Raw genomic sequence first — 26,485 nt, 5'->3', positions numbered from 1 at the left:
TGTGCTGGTTTTCCCTGCATTTGTGCATTGCCCTCCTGTTACTCTTACAGACAAGGGCATGGGTGTAGGTTGAGGGCTGGGTCTCTCAGGAGTTGCGACTATTCATGGGCACTTTCTGCATTTCAGTGTTTTATGTGTGTTTCCTGTATTTTAATGGTTCGAGGACTCTTTCTCTGAGACTCAGTATCTCTCCCTGGATTCCCAAATTTCTTTCTCAGGCTGTTCCCCAGGTGGGGAGTAAGGCCATCCCTCTGGCAGGGTGGGGTCCAGTCCCTAGGGTGGGGGGTGGGGGTGCCTCTCAGAATGCTCCTACCAGGCAACACTGCTAGCAGCTGAGAGCACAGGAAGCCTGTTTTCTTTGAGGGATGTGGGGAGCTCTTTGAAGTCCCTATTAATAAAGTTCTGGCTACCTGAAGGTATAGGAGTTCATTGAGACCTGTTTGTCAGAAGGACTGAAAGAGCTGGGCTCTAAAAACCTGAGGAAGGGGACAGATCCTGGAAGTCAATGGAAATGAGAATGCAGGGGAGGTCCTAGGGACAGAGAAGGTGGAGGGTGGTTGCCATCCTGGACGTGGGGCAGGAAGAAGAGCAAAACCACCTGATCTACTTTTAACCAAGAATGGCTTTGACTCCAAAATCAACCTCAATTGGTGCTTTTGTTCTTCAAATTCCAGGGAGCCAGTTCTCTCTTGGGAAGCTCCCAGATGGTCTGCTGGCCTTGGGAAAAATTACTCTGGAGTTAATTTCTTCAAATTCTTTATGGAGGCAATGTTACAAGACTTTCCCTGTCTCATGATAGTATATCCAACAGCATTTGTATTGAAAATGAACTTGAATTCAATCCACAGTGTTCATATTTGGGAACTCTTCCATTCTCAGCTGTCACTTCTGGCTAGGAAGAGAGTTCAAAAAGTATTTGGGGGGTTCTCAAGAAAGGATGTTTAAGCAAAAGTGAATGTCTAATGATAACCTGCTGAGTCCAATGATGGAAGAAGAGGGACTTGCATTTCTCATGTTACACAATGCAAATAGCTACATCTGGTGACTTTCCCTGGTCCTCACTCAGAACCATCCCACCCCCAGTCCCCACCTGCAACTTACACACAAAGAGCAAACAGACCTCCTGCCTCTTGAGCACTTGGTGAAGCTCTGTTATGCAGGGTCACCTGTGGAGCTTCAAAATCAACGGACTGTTAGAAATACTGAGGTACTGCAAGAAATCAGACACCTGCTGGGCGGTGGTTGGATGTGGGTGGGCAAGGCAAACTTTACTTCTGCCAGGAGGGGTCACTGCTGAACCTGTCTAGCAAGTACAGCTGGGAAGGCAGTCTGCCTGCTTTTATCCCTAATGCATCTCTTCCCCTTCCTGACAGGAAGATCTTGGGGTTGCAGTTCACACAATTAGCTAATTTTAAAATTGGAGAGGACAAAGGGAAGGGCTATAATTAAAATGGCTACCATTCAGGTGAATCTCACATCCCATTTAGGGCTAAATACTATATTCTGAAACTGGACCACTGAACTTTCTGTTTCTCACAAGACCAAATCAAACAGTACCCAAGCTCTACCTGTAAAGATTCTAACAGGATACGTCTGCCATGATTCTGGGCCTAATGCTTTTTACACATCCCTCTCCCTCCCCCCACCACCTGGACCTCAGCTGTCAGCACAGATGGATGCTTTCAGGATTTGACCATCAGCATTCTGAAGACATCAGAGTCCTAGAGGTCTCAATACTGGGACATGTGCATTGGGGGGCTCTCTAGTTCCTGCTGACTGCTCTCTGGCAGTTTGCTTTCCATAGTGCCAGGGTCCAGCCCTAGCAGGGGTCGTAGTGGTCTCAGGTGAGGGAGTAGGCATCAGCGTGGTAGAGAACAAAGCAACACAGACTCAAGGAATGGATGCTAAGTTCTAAATTTTATTTTTCCCAGCCAACTTTTTATACATTAAAAGGTAGGCAGTTACACATGTTTTTTCAGAACAGGAAAAGGTCACAAGGAGAAAAACAAAAATATTTTGTATAATCAGTACTAAACTAGACAATGAAGTATTCTAATTATTCTTAGTAATTGTTTACTTGTGATAACCTATAAGTAAACAATAAGATATATTAATATTTAACTAATCATAAAGGTAAAGCAAGTTTAGCAGGGTTGAGTAAACGTCAGTCGTGTGACTACTGCTGTGGTTAATAAATGCTAGGCGGTTTAAGCTAACAATAATATGATATCATCTTATACTGTGTGAACTTAACATTAAGGAACCCTGTTTTTTTCCCTTTATTTCTTCCGTTCCTGTTAATCCTTCCTGATGGGGTTGGAGTTATTTGCCTACGTGCTTCAGGTCATCTGAGAGTAGTCAACAGGGGATCGGCAGCTAGAATCTGTTTTTGTATTTTCTCATAGCATTCTTGGTTACTCAGAGTTTCATTACAAATGACTAAATTTGAAATCACTGTTCCATTAGAAGTCTGGTTTTTATATTTTAACCCTGGTTCTGTTAAGACCCCTGTTTTCAGGGAAAACACATAAAATATTAAAAGTAAACCTACACATATTAAGCAAGCAAGGAAGGAAAGCCCGCAACCGAATTCCCAACGAGATGAGACTTTGCAAACATGTTTATTACTCAGCGGAATCCTTGTCAAGCACTGAGGGGAATTGCAGGTGGTGTAACACCATAGCCTCAGTGGGACCACCAGTCCACCCTCAAGTGAAGACCACATGGGGTCATGATCCAGGGCAATTTATTGATGGGGCTCAGTTACAGGATCATTCATTTCCTATGAAGTTAAGATTCTGCATGGAGTTTTAAAAATCCTTCTGCTGCAAGAGAAAACCAAATATGTCTTTTTAACTTCCAGAGGATTTGAAGAGTGCTTGTTATTGGTGGAACTGATTATAATAAATTAAAATCATAGTTGGTAGGTTAAGTGTGATGTAGCTAAGAAACAAATTCAATATTCTAGTCCCAACATAAAAGGAGTAAATACATCTCATCAGGTCTAAAATAGTTAATGCATATTTGAAATAAAATGTATGGAGAGAAGCTGGGTTTTTAAAAATGAAGCTAAAAAGATAATCAGATTGGATTCAGAGATATTTTTTGTGCTAAATTTAGGAGGCTATCATCTAACTTAGAACTTCAATAGTCCTCAGAGAGTTTATTAATATTTTCATAGCTGGTGTTCTTATTTAGTGTGAGGTATGACAGATAATTTCCTCTTTTTTTTTTTTCTTTTTTCTCTCTTTTTAAAAACCATTTAACAATTTTTTGGAGGGCAATTACTGAGAATCGAACTCAGGAGTGCTGTACCATTGAGCTACATCCCCAGCCCTCTTTGTTTTTCGCTTTGATACAGGACTTCACTAAGTTGCAGAGGCTGGACTCAAACCTGTGATCTTCCTGCCTCAGCCCCCCAAGAGCCACTGAACAATTTTAAAGTGTGTAATTTTGTGGCATTTAGTACATTCACAATATTGTGCCACTGTCACCACTGTCTATTTCAGAGCACTTCACCCCAAAAGGAGACCTGTTACTCATTAAGCAGTCACTTCCGGCCCCTCGTCCCCTCACCTCTGGAAACCACCAACATGCCTACTGTGTCTGTGTGTTCATTCTGGATATTTCATGCAAATAGCTAGAGTTGGAAGATAAATCTTGGGCCTTAAAATTGTGTTAGACACTATCTTCTGTGAAATAATAAAATCTATAGAAAGTCCTGAAGTTGTGAGAACTGCAGAGAGAAATAATAGCTAGAAGGGGAACCTGGAGACTTCCGTGGCTCTGTGGATCCTCTCTGTTGCTGACCAGCTCCTCTTACCTGTCAGCATTCACAGATGGAGCTGCCTCTTTCCTGGGTTTGACATTTTCAGAAATGACCAGGATCAGCCCAGGCCCTGCCCTGGGAGGCCATGGTAGGGTACTCCTGTTCTTGCTGTAGAAGAGAGAAGACAGGAGCTGTCATGTAACCAGGTGTGAGTTGGCATCTCAGCCTCCACCTTGGCCTTCCTTAATTTTCTCCTGGGAGCTGAAGCATCTGGAATCTGGCAGTTATAAATTCATCAAACACTTGGAAAGTCAATGCTTGGACAGTTCCGTGTGCATGTTCCACAGAGGGGAAGGGCCAATTGTTATTCCATACCAATGTTAAATTCCTGGAAATCTTGGTAAAAAAAAACAAATGTCAAGAAGTAAAATGAAACTCTGAGCATGGTAGCTACTTTCCACATGCAAGTTCACAGTGGGCATTGTTTGTGGACAGAGCTTCCTGTATGTGGGCAAATGAGGTGGCCAGCTTTGATTTCTTCCCATGCTGTGAGCACCTCCCTGCTGTCCCAGTCACATAGGAGTTGTAGTTTTATTACAAGGAGAGCTGCACGGGTCAAAGCAATGTGTCAAAGCCTCGTGGGTTAAGGAGACCTCATGGCCTGATGGGTTCCAGGCACAACCCCCATCCCCCAAGCTCTGACTATGCTCAGGTCAAGCACATTGTTACTCTGGCAGTCCTTCTCTCAGTCTAGCAACTATTCCATCTGTCTTAACATCACAATCCTGCCTCCCTGGCTACTCTTGGTGGGCTGCTATCAGCTCCCATCCAAATGGGCTCCCTTCCCCGCCAGTTGCTTTTCCATACAGCAGCCAGACCGATGCTCCATAGCACAGGTTGATGAGGATACATGTGTTCAGAACCCTCCACCTCTTTCAGAATGCAGCTCTGTGTCCTCCATCTGACTGCTCCTGTCCTCCATTTACTCTGAGGTCACCTCCTGGACTGTCTTGGTATTCACAGATCGCTGAGCCCCACCGCACTCCCTGACACTCCTCCAACAGGACTGGCATCCTTCAGGGATGGTGTCCTGCATAGCTCTATGTCCCTCTTCCTTCAGCTCCGTTCAAATGTCTCACCACAGAGTGGCCTTTGGTAACAGCACCTAACCCACCTGACTCAACCTCACCCTCTCTACTCTCTGACAACACTGGGGACAGAGCCTGTCTGTCCTCCTTGCTGCCATCTAGAGTGAGGGAAGAATGTTACTTTCCTAAATGTTGTAGTAAGCAATTCTCACACTATTTTATTTTATTTTTTCTCACAGAGCATTTTGAAAACAACCCGGAAAGCAGCATTAAGTGCTGTTAACAAAAGAACACAAGCTCCTTGGGATGGGGACAGTAGAACTGACAGGTACGTCCATGAACGACAGCTAAGTTAGATGTTTCTGAACATTGCAGATGGCATGGGATTTACAAAGAATCACTCATATGTCAAAGTCAAGACCGGCTTCATGAACCAAAAGTGGATTAGAAAATATACTCCTTAGTTCCAATGGAAAAAAGAATGGTACTTTAAAGCTAATATGCAAATTCAGACCAAATAGCATGATGAACTTAACCTTGAGTATTGAAAGTCAGACGAGATGATTTCAGACAAGAAACCTCCCGTCACTGTTTGGAACTCTGGGAACTACAGTGAGCCTCAGCTGGGTTCAAGTACTGGATTTCATGGATGCAGAGCATGTGGACCTGAAAAGAGTAGCATTAGGTGAATCTTGAGCATATTATGCTTTGTGAAATAAGCCAGTCACAACAAAGGCAAATACTAGATGCTTCTCTTTATGCAATGCCTACAGAAGTCTAACTCACAGAGACAGAAAGCAGAATGGTGGTGTCAGGGGCAGAGCATTGGGAGGACAGAGGGTAGACAGGTGCCACAGCCCTAGTTTAGAAGCTTGAGCAGAACAGTTTTCTCCAAGGGTCAAGAGATGAAGCATTTCACAGTTTATCTTAAGAAATTATTTAGGACTTAACCAAAGTGTAACCATATTCAATTAAAGAAAAATCTTCAACTAGAATCTGGGCCACCTTGGGAAATATCATTCTTGTCTCTGCCACCCATGTGTGGCCTGAGAATGTGTGTCAACCAGGGTAGCAGTGGCACTCTCCCTATGCTGAGCTCCTGGGCTTCACTGCCCACCAGCTGTTTGGCTGGCACAGTCCTTCCTTGGCCTGCAGTGGTAGTGGACCAAAGTGGGTTGGAGGAGCTAAACTCAGCACAGTATGCTTGGCCTTCCTTTCTGGAAACAGAAGACCTCTTAGCTTTGAGCAGAGTGTGGGTGTCTATGGGGTGCACCTTGTCTGCCTCCCAGTCTGTGAGAACAACCTTCACATCAGCCCCTTGCTCAGAGGTCATTACACTCACCCAGATAGGCACACATACTCTTTTCCTTCTTTCCTGGAGCACAACTAAGACAGCCGGATTTTTCCTTTTTTAATGACCATTACCACATTAAGAACCAAAGAAATATAAATATAAATATAGAAAGCAAGTTAGCAGTCTAAGGAAGAGACTAGAAAATATGTCACATTAGGAATGGCCAAACTAACTTGGGATGTTCCTCCTGGAGAACAGAAGGGCCAGGAGGACACGCCATCAAAAGTTCCTGGGATTGGGTTCCAGATGAAGGAGAGAACAGTGCCTGTGTTCTGCACCTTGAGTTCCAAAGTTCAAGGAAGGCCATGGTGGAGAGGGCATAGGGAGGCAGATGCAGGGATTTTAGGAACTAGTGCTGAATTCTGATTTTAATCAATATAAGAGTTCAGTCTCTTTTGGGCAAACCTGTCCCCTGCAGAGCTCTGGCATGTTGCAGACATTGATAGTAAACAGAGTTAAGGCACTAGAGGCTAACTAATGTGTATGGGGGATTGAGGTACCAGCTAACCCCACCCACCCACCAGGGCTCAAACCCAAGACCTGCCTCCCTAGCCTCAAAACTCTAGGCCTGGTTGAGCACGGTGGCACACGCCTATATTCCCAGCTGCTCGGGAGGTTGAGGCAAGAGGATCACGAACTCAAAGCCAGTCTCAGCAAAAGCAAGGTGCTAAGCAACTCAGTGAGACACTGTCTCTAAATAAAATACAAAATAGGGCTGGGGATGTGACTGAGTGGTTGAGTGCCCCTGAGTTTAATCCTTGGTACCCCCCTAAAAAAAAAGAAAAAAAAAAAAAAAGGCTTGTGCCCCCAACCTGTGGGCATTCACCACAGTGCATTTCTGTCAATCCAGGCCAAGGTCCAGGCCCCACAGGACAGACAGGGCATGTATGGACGTGTCTTGCTTGTTTTATGATCCTTCCAAAGCAGTGTTCTAGGTGGGCACAAATTTTAGTAAATGGCTTTCAATGTGCTCCCCTCTGTCATGAGAACATCTCCCTGGAGCGCCTGCCACAGCCCTATCTGGTTTGCTTTCTAAGCACATCACATCTCTGTTGGTCCCCCTGGAGGGACTCCTGGAAATAGACCTCGGATCACAGAGAGGGTCTTTCCAGCAAAGCCTGGGATGATTAGAATCAGGTACAAATGCATGACAGAAATATCACCAGTTTTCCTTCTCATTCTGCCTTTTCCTTCATGATCAGAGCCCCTCACAAGCCTTCTGCAGTGATCAGAAGCCTTTGGAGCAGCTATGGCCCCAAGTCCTGTTGCCAGCAGCCGCATGCCCCTGGGAAAGCAGATGGCACGTTCTCTGGTCTAAGGGAGGTTGGTGTCTGACCCCTGCCACACTAAACTTTATCAGAAAGTTGCTGGTAAGAGTCTAGGGAACTGTCCTTGGAGTTTGTCAATGACCCTTTTTTGCCTTTCTAAGTTCTTTGAACATTGCCCAAGAGTTTGAGGGTGTAACTGCAATTTGTCACTGCAATAGGGAAAATAGACTTCACAGTTTTATTGTCTGAAAGAGTATCATTTCTCAGCTATCAACTTCAATTATAGAAGGTCATGTAAAATACCTACATTCCAATTAGTTTAACTGACGGGACAGCAAGAATGAATAAGAAATGATCCTGAAATTCCTGATAAGAGCTGCCTTAAATACAGGGTGAACCTGTCTCCTCTGGGTGCACTGTCCTGTTATCTTCATGAAGTTGACCTTTGACCATGGAGAATATCAAGTGCTGGTGCCAGGTCAGGCTATTGGAGAAACCCCCAACTCTTTATTGAACTTTTAAGTTCCAGGGCACCTCTTCTGCAGCAGCTCCCTGCAACTTGAAGATGGAACTTTCCTGCTGTGACACGGGACTGCTGTGCTTTGCAGAGGTCACAGCCAAGGCACCACTCCCTGGGACTGTCACCATGAGGACCCCCACTAAGGCGTCTGGGTCCCCACAGATCAACAGTGCCCAACCAGCTCTTCTGGGGTGGCTTTCCTGTCTCCCCACTCTCCCCAAAAGGTATGGTGAGATTGGTGAAGGCTGTGTCCCTTCTCATCTGCTGTCACTACCCAGGCAATTGGTGACTTTAGTGTCTTCATCATTGCCTTTCATTATAGCTGCAGGTGAGGCCATTGCTTTTCAAGTCACCATGCAGGGACGATATACCTGGCTGCTCTTTGCCATCAGTGTCCTATGTCCCATGGTTCTCTTTGTTTTTCAGATCAATCAGGTATCCAGACTGAAACTGATCACCTGCACTTGTCTCTAATGGGACATGCACAGCACTTGTAAGAGGAGGGAAGGGCCAGGAGCATGAAAATTGCCCATTAAGATACTTCGGCCATTTCTCCTTCTATTAAAGTTTTCCTCTCTGCTCTGAGGGGTTTTATCTTTTGCTTATGCTGCCAGCTACCTAACTTAACTGTACCAACACCATGGGCTTCACCCTGAAACAACTTTTAATAATTAACTGTACTCCTGTAATATTGAAAGCTGAAGGTTGAGTAGTCTAGACTGTTCCCAACCTCCAACTTACTCATAGCACAAGGGACTGCATGTGGGAACGTGCACAAGATGGCCCTCAGGCCCACATGGAGCATATCTATAGAACCATAGCAGGTAGTGACTTGTGGAAGGTACCATCTTTCAGGTCCATTCATTCAGTGAGGAGAGAAAATATTTATATTGTACTCTTTTTTCTGTAGCTAGAACAGTAGTTCTCAGATTTCTGCTGACCTCAGAGTCTCTTGGGAGCTTGCTGGCCCAGGCCAGTCTCTGACTCAGTTAGTCTTGGGTGCTTTTCTCATAAGAGCCCAGTGATGCTGGTGCTGTTGACCAGGAGTGCACTGTGAGGACCTGCTAGTGAAGTCTTCCCTTGGCTCTTCCATACTTTGCTTCCCACTGATTGGCACAGGCCAGGAGGCTCACTCCTACCCTCCCACCCTACCTGGGGATGTGTTCCTGTGACCCTATCAGACTGTCCTGATCTGAAGTCTCTGCCTCTCTTCCACAGCTCCTTGGGCCCTCTACCTGGAGCTCCCTGCACCTCCAGCTTTCCTGAGTCCATGTATGTTCCAGAGATGCTCTGTCCCCTCACTCAGTGTCCTCCAGGGACCATCCCAGCAAGAGAACCTGATAATGCCATGACCTCTGCCATCTGTTGTTTCCTGGGAACGGAAGCTCAGGCACCTCTGACTCTGGGATTCCATGTCCACATGGCTTCTGGAGTAGCTCTTTGTCTGTTGATTGATTTTGGTGATGGTTCTGGAGTTGAAATGAGTCTCCACAACATGTCTGCAGCAACAGAGGTGACTGCCTACCACCAGTACAGAAAAGGTATGTTGCCTGGTGTCCTCCAGAGCCCAGGGACTCCAGAGCGGTGTTGGCGTGCTAACTAGAAAGGAAGCCCCACTCCATCCTTCTGGACCCCATCCAGCTGGCCTGGTGGTACCCTGTGTGTGGATGAGTCTGTACTGATCTTTTGCCCTGCACGCAAGCCTTTTCAAGCTATGTTTCATGGAATCTTTCCATCAGCCCTCTGGGGTAGGTGGGTGGGTTGAGGATTAGCCCTGGGGATCACACAACTAAAATAGTAGGGCTTTCTACCTAAGGCAAAATTCCAGAAAATTTCTGCTACTGAAAATCACTCGAATTGTCCTTCACAGACACATATGTAATATCACATACAATTTTTCTTGCTCCAATTTCCAACATCCTTTGTTTGACCAAAGTAAGAAAAAAAAATTAAAACTTTATACCAACATTCTGGAGTTGGACTACTCTACTTAGTTGATGAGTAAAGCTCTAGAGTGAGGGGGATGGGGATGAGTAGAGAATTCTGACCCTTTTCCTCCTTACTGGCAGGATTTAATATTTTCCTTTCTTTTGTATTTTAAAACTAGCTTTTGAACATGGTCCATTTTCATGTACAAGCCCATGCATTCTGGAAAGACGTACAGTGAAAGACCCTCTTCCCATTGACCCACAGACAATCACTATCTATTTCTTAAACCTGTATGCATTTAAGCAAGCATAAATATTATTTTCCCTCTTTTCCCACAACTGGAAGTATACTATACATGGTGTCTGGCTCTTTGCCCACTTAACCCACATCTTAGAGAAACTCTAGGGTCTGCACAGAAAAAGCATCCCTGTCTAATTTTGTGACTGCCTAGTTTATTAATAGATTAATATATTACTTAATAATAAATTAATATTTATGTATTATAAATTAATGTATAAATTTATATGTGAAGAATCTTTATGTTCATGAGTCTGCTGGAATACATCCTGTGCCTTTCAATCCTTCCATGTATCTTTAGAATATTCAAAAATTTCTTCATATGTAACTTCGTGTATGACATTTTATTTTTTGTGCTATTAAAAATGATTTATTTTCTTCCATTTTATCTTTAAACTGGTCATCATTGGGATATAGAAAAATATAGTTTGTCCCCTGTCGACCTTTCTAGAAGAATCATGGAATTATAGCCCTTCAATGTTTCAGGAAAAATTTCTTCAGTTGTATTTCTGAAAATTTTTCTGTTCCAATATTTTAGCTTTCTTTTCAGGAGATTCTGGTTATACATGTGTTAGATCTATTTTGTCTTTTTCTAATTTTTTTATTCTTTATTTTCATTGCATCTCTCCTGCCTTTATCATTGTTTCCTTTATGTCTCTTCTTTTGCATTTGCAGGTTCTATTTGTTATGCTCTTTGAAATGTTGCCTTCATTTTCTGCATTTCTGCTCTGACCTTGCATCACAGAAGTGAATGATTTCCCAAGTTGTTATATCCTTTTATTTTCTTGTGAACAATGACTTTTTGCCAAATGGTGTTACTCTTATGAGAATCTCCTATTTGTCCTCTTAGCTCTGCAGTATTTTCTGAATGGTCTTTCCACCCTCCTTTCTCTTTCCTTCCTTCCTTTCATCCCTTTCCTTTTGCTCTTCATCAGTATTACTCATAATTAATAGAGTTGCTGTTTTCTGAACTGTTTGAAAGTGGTGTGTTCATGCCTACATGTGTGTGTTCATGACATTCAGAGTCACTGAGTTCTTTTGGCACTGAGTTCTCACTTCAGGATACTTTCCCTGTACTTCCCCTGGCATGGTTCCTGTCCATCCATGCTTAATTAGCAACTCTTGAACCTATTTTGTCTTCCAAACATGCTACCTAACTTCTGTTTCTCCAAGAAAAAAAAAAGTTTACACTTTTCGTCAGTTTTCTTTATCGCCTTTGGATAATGCCTTGAAGAGCTGATTGGAAGCTGGCTATGTTATGTTCAAACCAGAAATTGCTCTATTAATGTTCAATATCTACAACTTTAATACACATTCATTGATTTATTTGTTGCTTTAAAATTAAAATAAGGAGTTGGTCTTTCATCTCCTGCTAGAGGTCAACTGTAAAGTCAATGTTTAGGTAAAGGATGCCTAAGATCTGACTGCATAATATTCTAGCACCAAATTCCCAAGCCCATGGAGGGGTCTCCTAATTATTCTACAAATTGCCTTTCTGACCTGGTAGTCGTGAAATTTACCTTTTAAAATGAAGCACACAGCATAGCTCTTAAATAAGTTCTATTCTCTTTGAATGTAATGACCAGCACAAATGTCCCTTTCACTTTCTATTTATTAAAATCCACATGTAGATTTTGTTTTTTGATGCAGACTCGAGAGGCAGTGTTATGATAGTTGGGGTAAAGCTATCAATGATGTTTCAGCATTTAAGATGTAGCTTCCAAGTGAGATTTCTATTTGGAAAAGTATGCCCACATGTAATGTGACCAGTGCCTAGTATAGGATGCCTTCCCTCTGGCCTTCACTCAGTATAGTATCCCCCAGGCCCTGGTACACCACGACCATGTTCATTACTCTTCCCCACAGATGTTTAATTCCTGGAAGTTCTTCCCTCCTTTCTACATTGTATATTGTTATTTGCAACCTTCACAGAAAGTGAAGAAAGACTGTCAATTCCTAAGGAATAATTGCATACTCTGTGCCTGGAAAAAATGGTTTCATCTTTTGGACTTCAGTTTCCCATTCTGAAAAACTTGACTGGTTGTTTCATGAGTATTTATTGTGTATCAATCTAGTGAAATATGATGAACTTTTAAGACAGGGAAACTAGAGGACAGTCAAGTCTGAAAGTGAAGCATAACCCAAATTCTGCAGACAAATGACAGATGTAGCCACCAATCTGCCTGGGTCATTAGAAGACAGCCACGGTAGGTGTAAGTTGGCCAGATGGAGGCACAAGGAAGCACTCTGTAGGCCAAGAAAAGACTGTGCACAGGGTCAGATTTCAACAGCTATCAGAAGAGCACTAAACCACACACAGAGTTGGGTTGAGTGTGGGGCTCTGTGAATTGTGTGAGCTGCATGCTTGAAATGGACCTGCTGCTGCAAGAGACAAGAAAAATTCCCTTTACAATTTATTCCCCAGACTAGTTACCCCATTGTGACCATTCTGCAGATATTAACTGTTATGCCTGTCTTTAAAAGTTCACCAAGTGCTTACTGTCTCTCTCTCTTTTTTTTTTTTTTTCCAGAAGGAGTCTATATGCTCAGGGCTATTATTTATGAATTTCATGGAACTAAAGTGGAGCTTGGACCTTATTATGTGGAAACTGACTGTGAGGCTGTGTCTGTGTTCATGAATTCCAGCAGTGTCCATGAGGATGAAGTCCTTGTCTTTGATGGCTCCCACCCGAAGCAGAAAAGTAAGACCCTTGTCTGCAGGCTGAGCAACCAGACCTCAGCTATAAATGCAGGATGACTCTGAGTTATTTTCACCAGCCAAGTTATAACAATATTAAAGTTAACATGACTTTCATCATGTCTTCTTTCCTCATTCAGAAAATAGTCATTACAGAATATTGTATGCTGGGGGATATGATGATGAAATCACACAAGGTATTGGACTCAAGGAATTTGTAATCTAGAAAAGATGTTAAGATAAATACATGAAAAATAGAAGATGGAACAGAAAAGTTTCTTAAGAATGGCATGGCCAAGAGACTGCAAAAGTTCAGAAGAGGGGGATTATGTGTAACGATGAGTCATGAGGGACAAGTGTGCAGGACATCCCAGGGAGGTGGTGCAGCCATAGCCACTGCCCAGGCTGAAGAGCAATGCCAAGTGCTCCCAGTGTATCAGGAGCTTTCTAATTTCCTTCTTGTCTACTTACAATATCCTCACATCCAGCTGTACAGTAGTTGACCTGACCCCTCATATTAGGGTTATAGAGGAGGAACCCAAAGGTCAGAGGACAGAGGATCTGGGAGGAGGACTCCAGCCACAAGGTATGGAGGGAAGAGTCCAGAGTGTGTGGATGGAATTATGGAATATAGCATTTCCCAGAAATAAGAAAAGGAGATCCCAGAGGGGGATGCATCCCAATGAACTTATTCATGACAGGTCCTTATAACTTGAACTGTACTTTTTCCATACAGGTAGCCTGATGAGAAACTCTCCATCCAAGAATTAGAGTATATAGAGGAGGATTTTTAAAACTTATTAGCGCACTCTAACTAGTCATAGTCATTCATTTGACTTGTCTCACCTAAACTCTGAATAAATAAGCAGCCTGTCTAGCCAACATCTACAGCACAGTTTGTGAAACCCCATGGGTTCCACACCAGGACCTAGAATTGGAAGGTCTGTGTTTTAATCCAGCCCAACAGATCAATGACTGGATAATCTTGCTAAATCCATTAGTTGTACTTTCCGCACACTTTTGGACTGACAGGTGGTAGTCAGGATTAATTTTTAGTTGTTGTTAATGATCATGCCACTCTTATTTGTGAGTTTTTTTTTTTTTTTTTACTTTCTAGTGCATTGATGAAGAACAAAAATATACATTCTACTTTTTCTCTGTTATATTTTTTCTCTTTATAAAGTGAAAAGTCATGCAAAGGAACAGCAACTTATAATGTAATATCCCTTTATGATAATGAGTTATTTCAAATCATGACTTCCTTCTAAATCTGATTCAGTGTTTGGTATCGGCCTCTTAATACATACACTGTGTGTGTGGAGGGAGTGTGTGTGTGTGCAAAATTTTGCATTGCATTTTAGAGGACTGGAATGCATGAGGCTTATTTTTAGATCTCCATTTAAGAATCCCTGTGAGGTAAAGGCTACTCAGAGTCCACACTGGAGAAACACTTTTAAAATAAGGTCATCTAGCAATGTAATGAACATATTCCAAAAGAAATAACTTACTCACTACTGTGAAGGGAGTTCTCTGGAGAGAGAGAGAGAAAACATTTAAAGAAAATTTTAGTGAAGGAAATACAAGGTTCATATTTTCCAGGCCTGTCTGATTTCAGAGCACATGCTTCAAATTTTGAAATGCATTAGAGTTCAAAAAGGAAAAACTGAAAATGGAAAATATTGATGTGCGTTGTATGAGAAAACTGAACTGATTATAAGCCTGTTTTTTTTCACTATACTTTTTCTTGTTTCAGGCACTGTTGTGATACACCGCTTCTCATCTACCTCTTCATATAATGTGTCCTTTGTTTCTCAAACCCCAGTGGGTGACAGTCAGGCTTGGACCAGCATGACTGTTTGGTACAAGATGCAACGTATGTTTTCACTCTAATTCCAGATTTAACAAAATTCCCTCTTGCATCAGTTGAGGTTATTGGAGCCACTGGCAGCACAGGCTCTGGTATCAGCTCTGCTTGAGGTCCATCACCTTTGCCCTTGAGCAGGTTCTTAGTTCCTCTACAGTTTGTTCTAGGAATTTTCTAGAAACCATAGGCACAAGGGTTCCATTGAAAGGTATGAGAAGGTGGGCTATCATGCATAGTCACTCACAGTTCCTCATCCCATACCCTTCCAGACATAAATCTCAAAGGAGGCAGCCATCTTGCCTGGTGAGCTATATTTACCAGGTTTTTGAACTTGCACCTCACCTCCTGCCCAGCCCCTGCAGCTATAGCCTTGGCACAGCCCTGCACTCACATTTGGAGGCTCACTCCTATCACACAGTCCTTGACTAAGTGGGAGAGTAGAGATGGTGACTCTTCGGATGGATTCCAGTCCTCCATGTTGACATCTCTGCACCTCTCTCTCTTTATCATAGCTGTCTCTGTCTACACAAATGGAACAGTGTTTGCTGCAGATTCAGACATCACCTTCGTGGCTGTTACCAAGGAAACCATACCCCTAGAGTTTGCATGGTATTTTGGAGATGACCCACCAGTGAGGACAACTTCAAGAAGCATTAGGAGAAGGCTCCACGTTCCCCAGTGGTTTGTAAACATTGTGGTCATGATCGGTGTGACCGAAGGTGATGCAGCTGGCACTCAGGTGGAACATTATCCTGGTGCTATCGAAGTAATTTTAAGGGTGTCATGTTCATATTATAACAAGCCAATGAGTGCTTTTGTAAATTGAGCTCAAGTATAAGATTTAAAAGAGAGACTCGCTTCCTTTCAGTGCATTGTGAAAGAGTGCAGGGCTTTGAAATCAAGCAATTCCGGGTTGAAATCTCACTTCAGCCACCAATGTGACCTAGGACCATGCTTGGTCCCCTGCTTAAAGAAATGAACTAATAAGAAGGAGAGGCCAAAAATATTACTTCCTCTTTTCCCCACAAGGCAGAAACTACTGGATACTATGATAATTATACCTTCCCTGATCCCTCTGCTTTTCTTTTTTTAAATTTTTTTTTTTTTTTTGGTATCAGAGATTTAACCCAGGGGTGCTTTACCACTGAGCTATCTCCCCTGCCCCTTTTATTTTTTATTTTGAGAAAGGGTCTCACTGAATTTCTGAGGCTGATCTTGAGCTTGCAATCCTCCTGCCTTGTCCTCACAAGTTGCTAGGATTATAGGTATGGGACACCTCACCCAACCTCCTCTGCTTTTTTGTTGAAGTGGCAAAGTTATCTCCATCTTTGTGTTTTCATCTTGCTGTGTGCCTTTCCTGCCCCACTGTCACATCCCATAGGTACCATGTGATGGTCAAGGCCTCCAGCAGAATCAGCAGTGTGGTTTCCCAGCCCCACCTCATCAGGGTGCAGAAGAGAATTGTAGTCAACCGGCTCACATCCACCACCTCAGCCTTAGTAAACACCAGCGTGGCCTTTGAGTGCAGAATCAACTTTGGCACGGATGTTGCCTTCCTGTGGAATTTTGGGGATGGCACTGTCAGCACTGGGAGTGGCTCCAACAGCCATGTCTACAGCAGGTAAATTGTGTGGGGCAGGTGGCAGCTCACTGCAGACAGCAGCTGGACTCAGGGCTTCAGGGATCAGCTCTAAGGTTCCTCTCAGCCATCCTGTCTTTCAGGTGATATAGAGACAAATTGGACCTGGCTGTGGCTTTGCCTAAGCTTGAAATCCAGGGAAAAGGTGGATAGGAAGAGAGATGCCTTCAGTGTGTTGGGGGGTTCCTGTTACAAAAGAGGCACAAGGTGTGGTGGTGACAACTTATTCTGCTTCAGAAGCTAGGGAACCAGGCACATGGGCATTTGCACATGAACTGAAGGGGAAATCCTGAGCAGGAGCTTGCCAGAGGGAAAGTGAGGAGGGGCAGCACTTTTCAACAGAGACAACAGTGCAGGTGAGACCTGAGGAAAGGGCACCAGTGGGAGAGGTCTGTAGTAACTGGTGAGATGTCTATGTGAGAGGGAATGGGGAGGTGGTAGATAAAAGTGTAAGGTGACCGGGACAGATTGTAAAAAGGCCTTCAGTGTCACTCAGAGGAGCCTGAATGTTGTCCTGAACACCTAGTGTTTACCTGCAACAAAGGATTATGGATATAGTCGTGTGTCACTTAACAACAAGGATATACTCTGAGAAACATGTTGCTATCTGATTTTGTCATTGTGCAAACATCATAGATTATGTTTGCATAAACCTAGATGTACAAGTCAGGTACTTGCTGTCAAGAGACAAGGTAAACGAGATGCACAAGACTGCTGCTGGGGAAGACAGCTTATTGTTTCACAGTGTACTTTTCTAAGTAGAAGGAGTACACTATGAAATAATGATGAAAGTATTGTATTCTGAATACATAAACAAGTAACATAGTCATAGGCTATCTTTATTAAGTGTTCCATGCTTTGTAATTCCTTGTGCTAAACTTTTATATGAATGCAGCACATTTGTTTTGTTTTCACCAGCATCACCACAAACATGTGAGTGATGTGCTACACTACTGCACTGTGACAGGTATGATGTCACTAGGAGAAAGGAATCCTTTTGCTCCGTTATAATCTTGGGGGACTACCCTTGTGTATATAGTCATTATGCAGTGCATGACTAGAAAGGGTACAAGTGCCTCTGTCCAAAATAAATATGTAGCATTTCTTGGAGAAGATAGACAAACCCATGGGAACCACAGGTACAACCACAGGATTACACATCTCAAGATTAGGAGTGTGATCAAATCGTTCCCAGCTGGGTCTCTGGCCAGTGTGAGTTCTGGGTTGAGACTTGCCAGTGGGCATTCAGCCGTGAAACAAGTATGGCCAAGGTTGAGCATGGAGACCTCCTGCTGGTGCAGGGGAATATTAAAGTGCACACCAGCATCAAGAAATCAAGCCTTGTATGCGCAGTGGCACCAGAGAAATATGGCAGACTTCCTTTAATGCAAGGTGCCTCCGAGAACACAAGTCACCTTTGCTGCTTCGATGGGGCCTACTGAATTTCTATTGCTGGCTACAATTCAAGATTTCACCACTGGAAAAAGATTCACATGTGTGGAAGAAAGGAATTGAGCAAGAGTACCTGGTGGATAGGTTCATACTCAGACAGGTGTCTGGGGCCAACACCCCAGGCAGTGTGCTCCTTGACTCCAGGAGCTCTCTATTGCCCTCTGAAGATGGTGTTTGGTGCCATCTCTAGTGTTTTTCCTGGGTTTTCAGATCTTTGAGACCTCCATGCTGCCTTATTGCCTCAGTAGGATTTGCCTTTCTTCCAAAAGCTCCAGAGTGGCAAATGATGTTCTAGTCCCTGCGAACTCAAATTTGTGGTTTTCTGATGGAACTTTTTTTTTCTTTTGCAAATTCAAAAGTTTTGAATGATAATCCATTTTGCATCATTTGCCAAATAACATACTTTTCCTTAGTGAAACACAATCTGCTGGGTCCAGAGTTGCCTGGTTCACATACTCTGCCTGTGCCACATCTCTTCATAGTTAGTACCCTTCAGCCTCCCCAGGAACTGGATTCAGGTCCAGGTTGGGGACCTATTCTGTTTTTGGGACTCTAAATTTTGTTCAGGAAACCTGACACCTGCAACAGAGACTATAATAGAAAGAACCTGCTGAGTGAACCTCCAGTTTGGGTCAGTTGTGCTCAATATACAAAGAATAACCTTGTGTGTTTCTTTGGCAACAGACACCTGGACCAAAGCTACCTGGAGCAGCAGGTACTCACCTGGCTGTGGTGAGACAGCAGTCTGAGGTTGGGCACTAGGCTTGACCAACACCAGGTGGACAGCTGGCCCATCAAATTAGACAATAAATAGCCTCTGTGAAGGTGACCTGTGTCTCTTCTGTTGTTACTCCTTGGGATGACTTGCCATCAAATACTGTAACTACGCAGATCTAGGGTGGTTGTGAACAGTGAATGAGACTGAATGAGCAAATTGATCTCATTTATCTGCTTTCTGCCTTTCCAGGGAGGGAGAATTTACAGTGGAGGTCCTTGTCTTCAACAATGTCAGCTCTGCCACCTTAAGAAAGCAGCTTTTCATTGTGCATGAGCCCTGCCAGCCACCCCCAGTGAAGAACATGGGACCTGGGCGGGTCCAGGTAGGACTGGGGTCCAAGTAAGACTGGGGTCTGAGGAGTCCTTCCCCGCCTTGCTGCCATACTGCCTGAGTTGGAACAGTGTCAGGATCAGCCAGCCCTTGCAGAATGAAGGAGGCTTTGTGGAGTCTAGACTGCTGCATTTTACACAAAGAACCCCTGTCAGAGCTTTGGAGAGGGAGGGCCAGCACTGAGGGGAGCAAGACCCACCCCAAGCCTGACGGGAAGGGAAAGCCTTATTCCTGGCATGTGAATAAGTCCTTTATTTGCCTATATGACACTGGCATTCAGCACAGCTTGCTTTGAGGAGCTTTTTTTTTCTTTTTCTTTCTTTCTTTTGATTATGCAGAGAACGGTAGCATTTTCAGGAGAAAGGAAAATTTAACACCAAAATGAAATGAAATGATCGATTGTTGAGCACCACCTACAGGTTAGGAAAAATAGGGTCTTTTTTTTTATTTCTAGCATTCCTTTGAGGTCTTTGATTTAAAGCACATTTTCCATCTTGGGGCAAAGGTGCTCAGATGACACGTGGGAATTAAAATCCATGACTGAGCATTTGCCAAAACGTTTTCTGTGACAAGCAGAAAGGCCTGTTGCAGCTTAGGCTCCAGGACTCCCAGGGATGCGATGGAGTCGAGGAGTACATGCCTGGAGTCTGCAGGAGATCCAGACCCTTACAGACCGGACTCCTGCCCACCCTCCAGGCCAGCGCACAACAAAGCTGTCAGGCAGCTCTGTGCACTGGATGCTCATGCTGTCTAGGGAGAGACGAAAAGTCCAGGGGACTTGAGCAAAAGGCCACAGCTGGGCAGAGCACAAGCCCCAGGTCAGAGGCTCTGGAATGAATCCTGGTCCTGCTCTGAAGCCAAGCCATGGGACACTACTCTTTTGTTTTTTTATTTTTTAAATTTTGTTATTTTTAAATTTTATTTCTAACCAGCATATAAAAATAAAAAATTGTGCATATTAATGATTTTGGTTTTTTTAATCTTTGAAACATTTTCATTTGAATTTTCTTATCTGTAAAACAAAGAGAACAATACTTATAATGCCATTTTTTCTTTATATTTTAAACGCTTTTTAAAAGCATAAAGAAAAAAATGAAATCACCTTAATTCCATCCAGTAGAACATTGCTACCCTTCATCATCTGATGAATTTATTTTTGTATCCAGTATTTTTCTAAGGTTTTTTATACGTGGAGTGTACATGCGTGTTTGTGAGTGTGTGTGGTTATGATAAAATTGGGATCACTGGGTTATAATGTGACCACTTTCTCTTGTTAAAGAATCTTGAGCCAGATGTGATGGCTCATACCTGTAATCCCAGCAGTTCGGGAGTCTGAGGCAGGAGGATTGCCAGTTCAAAGTCAGCCTCAGCAAAAGTGAGGCATTAAGCAACTCAGTGAGACCCTGTCTCTAAATAAAATACAAAATAGGGCTGAGGATGTGGCTCAGTGGTCGAGTGCCCCTGAGTTCAATCCCCAGTACAAAAAAAAAATCTTGATTACATAATTTTTAAAGACAGCATAATGTTAAGTCCTTCACACAAATCATATATCACTCACATCTTCATTACTAAATATTGGTTATTTCCATTTTCTATCCGTACAAGTGCCTTGGCAATGACATTCTGTGCTTACCTCCTTCTGTCTGTCCATGGCATTTCCATAGCAATAATCCCTACAAGTCTCAGAGCTGAAAGACGAAGCACCTTCAGAAGGACCTTGGTCAACCATCTGGCATCCTCCCACACTCTCACATGTTGGTGCCTAGAGACTTGCTCGCACCTCCATGAGGAGTATATGTTTTTAATGTTTGTTATGAATGAGTTGAAAATTGGCATCTCAGTAGTATAATTTGCTATAGCCCATATGAACCTGGACAGTTTTATGGTAAATGACAGCATAATTCAGAGTAGAAACAACAAAAAATAATTGAGAAGTAATTTAAATGATAACAAAAGACATTTAAAGAATGCCAAAGGTAAAATTCTGTTTATAATGATCACCAATATTTCTTAAATTCCCATTTCTCAATTCCCTATATGAAAGTTTTTACCTTTCCTTTTATGAACTATTCAGGGGGAAATCATCCTCTTGGGGGAGCCCTTGCACCCAGCAGCAGCCTTGGTGGGGCAGACTGTCCAGCCTCAGGTCCTCTAGGCTGGATTGCTTCTCCACAGTCAGGGACAATCTGGTAGGAGTAAAAAATAAGGTCAGGCCCAAGGTGTCAGGGAAGGGGCAGGTGGGTGGGGAGGAAGGTGCCACGGGTGGGGTGGAAAGGACCACCAAGCATAAGGGTTCCAGATGGATAGTCACTAAGATTGCTTCTGGATCATTGGCGTTTTTTTAGCTTTTTTTTTTTTTTTTGCGGTGCTGGGGATCGAACCCAGGGCCTTGTGCTTGCAAGACAAGCACTCTACCGACTGAGCAATCTCCCCAGCCCCGTTTTTAGCTTATTAATGTTAGCAACCTTGTTTTTATATTTTTTGAACTACTTGTATTAAATTTTTTTGTTATAGAAATGTTTAAGCATGAATATTAGAAAGGATAGTGTAACAAACCCATCATCTTCAAAGATGAGTGGGATCATATCAAAAGGCCACCAGAGCCAGTCCAAAGAGAGTCCCCAGGCCCCAAAGGTGCCACTGCCAACTTCTAAAAGATGTCCACAATTGAAGGAATAATATTAATGATTTTTTAAAAATCAATGATGTTAAAAGAGAGAAGCTTTCCTGTCCCTACGAAATAGGCAGATACACAGCTCACTACTCACCAGTAGAAATAGCCAGTGACCCAGTCTCTTATTCCAAATGTGATAAATAAGGTAAAGAATTAGGCATTTATTCTTGTTTTTTGAACGAACCATAGTTTAAGAAACCTCATAATTCTAGTAGATGAGAAAAGCATTTTTTCTTCTCCCCCTTTTTATTAAACCCAAGTACTTTTGTGCCTCCCCAAATAGTTGCATAACAATATGTTTTAAAAATAATAAGAAAAATTTGACTATGAACTAGGTTTAGATTGTTTTAAAAATACTTTCTTAATTGTTAAGGTGACATACTAGCATTGCGTCTACGAAAACACCCTTAGGTTTTATATACACACACACACACACACACACACACACATATATATATATAAAGTACTTAAAGGCTTAAAGGTTAAATGTCATGATTTCTGGTAATGACTTTAGAATATTTCAGCAAAGTAAAAAATAGAGAAAATAAATATCTCTCATAAATAATTCAAACAATTTTCTTTTTTGTCCTACTGTTTTTAAAATTTTACATTTTTGACATTCAGAAATTCAAAATTTTTATGTAAACAAATCTAGTTATCTTCTCCTTTTATATTTTCTCCTTAATTTCATGCTTCAAAAAGTTCTTTTTTTCCCCCCGTAGGAGTATGTAAGTACAACTACTTATTCTTATTTTTCTATTTCTACTTTTTACTTCCGTCTGTGAAATAGAGGCCGTATTTGCTCTGGTACTGTCTTGAGTTCCCACCCTGTGATATACAAACAAAATAATTGGGGGTTTTTAAGAACGATTCTAGAATTTTCTGTATCATCAGATATCATGCACATGTACTGAGACGTCTTCTCTTGTCAATACTTAGGTATGGAGGTCTCAGCCCCTGAGACTGGGAGTCATGTTTGAAGCTGCTGTCCTCTGTGACATTTCCCAAGGTCTTTCTTACACCTGGAGCTTTGTGGACTCTGATGGGTCCCCCGTGCCCCTCCCTGCTGCTGTCAACGTCCACAGACAAACCATTGTGCTCCCGAGCTACACGCTGGCATGCGGGAACTACACTGCCATTGCTAGGGTGAGCTCACTGCCTGTGCCACTGTCAGCTCACTGAAACCAACACTTTCCACCCTGTTGCTGGAGCAAGAGCTCAGCATTTGGAACCCTAAATCTGTTCCTCCAACAAATGGGGGTTGTTAAGAGTATGGGTAGGATTTTAGTAGAAATGTTTAATTCTCCCAAAAGAATGTATGTTCAAATGCTAAACAATGAAAAACTGCTTCTAGTTTTTTTAACTAAACCTTCCTGTGCACCTGCTTACCAGGATGTCAGAAGAACATTTGATCCTGCCATGTAGGGCCTTATCACCCAGAAAAGGAGGGAAGACCACCACCAGTGGACTGGCCATGAGAGAGGTATCCACAGTGATCACTGGGCACTTTGGCCCTCAGCCAGTACTCAGTGCATTTTGAACTAGAAAAATGGTGAAAATGAGTGGGTTAGAAAGCAAGTCACTGCTGTTACAGAGTGGGCTCCATGGAGGAGGGGTCCTGGAAAGAGTCTGTTCACAGGCATAGAAAGTGGGGTATAGGGAGCAGCTTGGCCAGGCATATAGTGAGCAATCCCTGGAGGGAGGTTTTGTCAGTCTGTAGTTAGATGGGAAGGCCAGGCAGAGGAGATGCTCCTTGAGACCTGACCAGGAACCCCCAAATCTCTGCAGTGGCTGAATGGTGTCATTTCACTCTGTGGGTACATGTTCCTACTGAACCTTGTTCCCAGCTCAGGCCACAGGCAGCTCACCACAGGATCCCTCAACACACAAATTAGCTTCAAGGTTGATCAAGGAAGGGAGCCCCCTAGATCTGTGCTGGATGTCATGAACAGAGCCCTCGCATGCTTCCTCTGGATCCTGTGCTTATCTCAGTGAGACCAGACCCACAATGCTTGGCTGAATAACTGAGGGCCACAGGCCATACTGTGAGGAACTCTTTTAGGTGGAAAAATAGGAAAAATCAATGTTTCTGAGCATGATGGATGCTCCTCTCTGGAAATAATAACTGGGAGAGAGTTGGAAACTGATTGAAGGATGGGTTTCTAGGTGAGTGTGCTAATAGTGAAGTCAAGAAATACTTAGAGACTGAAACAGGTAGTGGCAGTCGAATAAAGAGATAGGAGCAGATGATTTGCCACAGTGACTGACTAATTGTAAGAATTCAGGAGACTATTTCAAGAGAATATGTGAGACCAGGTGAGTGGAGGAGAGTAATGAAAACAGAGCACCTATTGTATCCTGTTATGTGCCAAAGGAAGGGATGTGAAGAGAAATAAGGTCTTTACCTACTTGCAGGAGGTAGATGGAGCCCAACGAACTATAGAAGATGTGATTCAAGGGGGCTGGGGAGATAGCTCAGTTGGTACAGTGCTTGTCTTGCAAGCACAGGGCCCTGGGTTCAATCCCCAGCACCGCAAAAAAAAATAAATAAATAAAAGGAAGATGTGATTCATGTCTAAAGAGCAATAGGAGACTGAGGGAGGAGTGGCCCTGAGCCCTCAGCCATGTCTTTGTTGACCAGGATCAACAATTGGTGGAAAGTACTTCCAAATGTGGTCACATGCATGTGGAGAGGGCTGATCATGCTGAAGCAGGTGGGGCTTGTGGGGAGAGTGGTGGGAAATGGGCTGAAAACAGACTTCAGTTGGGTCTTCTGAAGATGACCGAAGGCCTGGGGTGGGTTGTGACTTCAATGTTAAGAAGTTGAGCTTGACATTTCTGGAGGGTGTTCAGGTGCCATGTGGTCGAGGCAAAAGAATGGACAGCTGGTGGTAGCTGAGGTGGAACTGGTTAGGGCCATCTAGCCAGAGGAGAGCCAGCAGGTGACAGGGAGCACAGCCCCACCAGGAAAGGAGTGCTAAAGGAGAGAGCTATGCCAGAAAGCCATATCTTCAGGGAACAGAGAGACTCAAAAAGAAGGCAAGGTTTTTGGTATTTCTGTACAATATAACAAGCACCATGAGGATTCATGTTATTTCTTTCTCTTAAGCTTAATTTTCAAATAGTGGAAATGTTTTATTAGGTATACTCTAGAAAATGGTATGTGCTCCTGATTTAAGCTATGTTTTATGTTGGTGTATCTCAATTTGTAATCTACAATGCTCACCATCACATTGACAAGAGTAGGCAGATTTTCTGTGTGTGTAGCTAAACAGAGGGTATCTTAGACACTGTCCTTGGTGGAAGCAGATTCTTGGTGGTAGATTGAGGCTAACCTGAAGTGGTCCAGAGGCAGGGTCTCATGAGGTCCCTGTGAGAGCTGTCCTCTAGCAACCCTAAAGTCCTGGTGCCCAAGTGGAGGTGTGAGTGGGTGGGAAGATGCTCCCTAGACAGTGGTGTTCCCTCCGCTTTGCAGACCATAAGTACCAGTGCCATCATCATTATTGAGGGCTGTTTGTGACCAGGAAATCAGGAGGAAAGCAGTTGGTAGTATGGCCAAAGGATTTCCCTTCCATCCACCAGCTTCATGAAAGTGAGGATACAGTAAGGAAGATGGGGTGAAATGGCTAATAAGGCCATTTGTTGTTGAGGCCTGGCACACCCAGCCTTGGGCTCTGATCAGCTGCTTCACATGCACCCTGCTGGCCATGTGAGAGGTCAGGGCTGGACCTGAGTGTCCATGCTCTGCCATCAGCATCTGTTGGTACTTCTGCTCCTTGGCTATGTCTTACCCTCTAGCAGCCTCCTGCCCTGCCTCTGCCTTCTAAGTGCTTTTCCATCTCTGCTCTCACCTGTGTGTTGTGTTTATGTTCAGACCCTGTTTCTGAGCTCCTCGCCCTTCTGCATCTTCCTGTACTTCCCACATTGAGCTCACAGGCTTGGAATCTTCTCAGGGCTTCCTAGGTGCTGGAGGAGCTGAGCAAGCACAGGTTGGGGGTGTAAATGAGAGTTTTGATCATGCTGTCATTATGTCATCTCTGGTGCTAATCAGGAGCCTGTCCAGCAGGGAGCTGTTGCCATCTGTAGGAGGAAGATCCAGAATGACTGAGCCCAAGCCCAGGAAAAAGTACAGCAAGTGTTAGACTGTATCTTTTCAAAGACTGCACACAATGCTCCATCAATTTTTAAAAATTATTTTATTTGTTTTAATTAGTTATACATGACAGTAGAACGCACTTTGATACATCATATATAATGGAGTATAATTTCTCTTTCTTCTGGTTATACATGATGTAGAATACCACTGGTTCATCAAATTTTTAAAAGAACATTTGAATACCTTATTTATAAATGTTTCATGTTTCCTAAATTTAAAATTATTGTTCTGAGCCAGGCACGGTGGCACATACCTGGGGAGGCTAAGGCAGGAGAATCCAAGTTCAAAGCCAGCCTCAGTCACTTAGTGAGACCTTAAGCAACTTCACAAGACCCTGTTTCAAAATAAAAAATAAAAATGACTGGGGATATAACTCAGTGGTAAAGCACCCCTGGGTTTAATGCCTAGTACCAGAAAGCAAAACAAAACAAAACAACAACAACAACAACAAAAAGGCAAAAAATAAAAAAAGAAAGCTTTTGTCTGAAATTTCATTTACCATTACTAAAGTCCATTATATATTTGGAGGAAAGTCAGAAAAGTGCCAAGATCATGGAAAATTTTATTGTTGGCAGAGGAGGTTTGAGAATTGTCAAAAACATGCACACATGGAATATTGCTATTTGAGGTTCTATGTTCACAAGCGCAGACAACTTTGCAAACCAACCC

General features: G+C 43.1%; 1 protein-coding gene across 1 annotated transcript in view; it reads left to right on the top strand.

Annotated features, from left to right (window-relative positions):
• Positions 1 to 26,485, top strand: part of Pkd1l1 (polycystin 1 like 1, transient receptor potential channel interacting) — a 141,763-nt gene that overhangs the window by 9,634 nt on the left and 105,644 nt on the right. Inside the window, exons 3-11 of the mRNA XM_047562147.1 lie at positions 7,414 to 7,534; positions 8,003 to 8,223; positions 9,218 to 9,540; positions 12,757 to 12,927; positions 14,677 to 14,796; positions 15,300 to 15,468; positions 16,169 to 16,408; positions 18,846 to 18,978; positions 22,600 to 22,806. Of these exons, the coding sequence (XP_047418103.1) occupies positions 7,414 to 7,534; positions 8,003 to 8,223; positions 9,218 to 9,540; positions 12,757 to 12,927; positions 14,677 to 14,796; positions 15,300 to 15,468; positions 16,169 to 16,408; positions 18,846 to 18,978; positions 22,600 to 22,806 (1,705 nt within the window). The remainder of the gene's footprint in view (positions 1 to 7,413; positions 7,535 to 8,002; positions 8,224 to 9,217; positions 9,541 to 12,756; positions 12,928 to 14,676; positions 14,797 to 15,299; positions 15,469 to 16,168; positions 16,409 to 18,845; positions 18,979 to 22,599; positions 22,807 to 26,485) is intronic.

The sequence above is a fragment of the Sciurus carolinensis genome, chromosome 8, assembly GCF_902686445.1.
Source record: "Sciurus carolinensis chromosome 8, mSciCar1.2, whole genome shotgun sequence".
In the NCBI taxonomy this organism is placed as follows: Eukaryota; Metazoa; Chordata; class Mammalia; order Rodentia; family Sciuridae; genus Sciurus; species Sciurus carolinensis.
The sequence above is the reverse complement of the archived record's forward strand: the minus strand, read 5'-3'. Positions and strand labels throughout refer to the sequence as shown.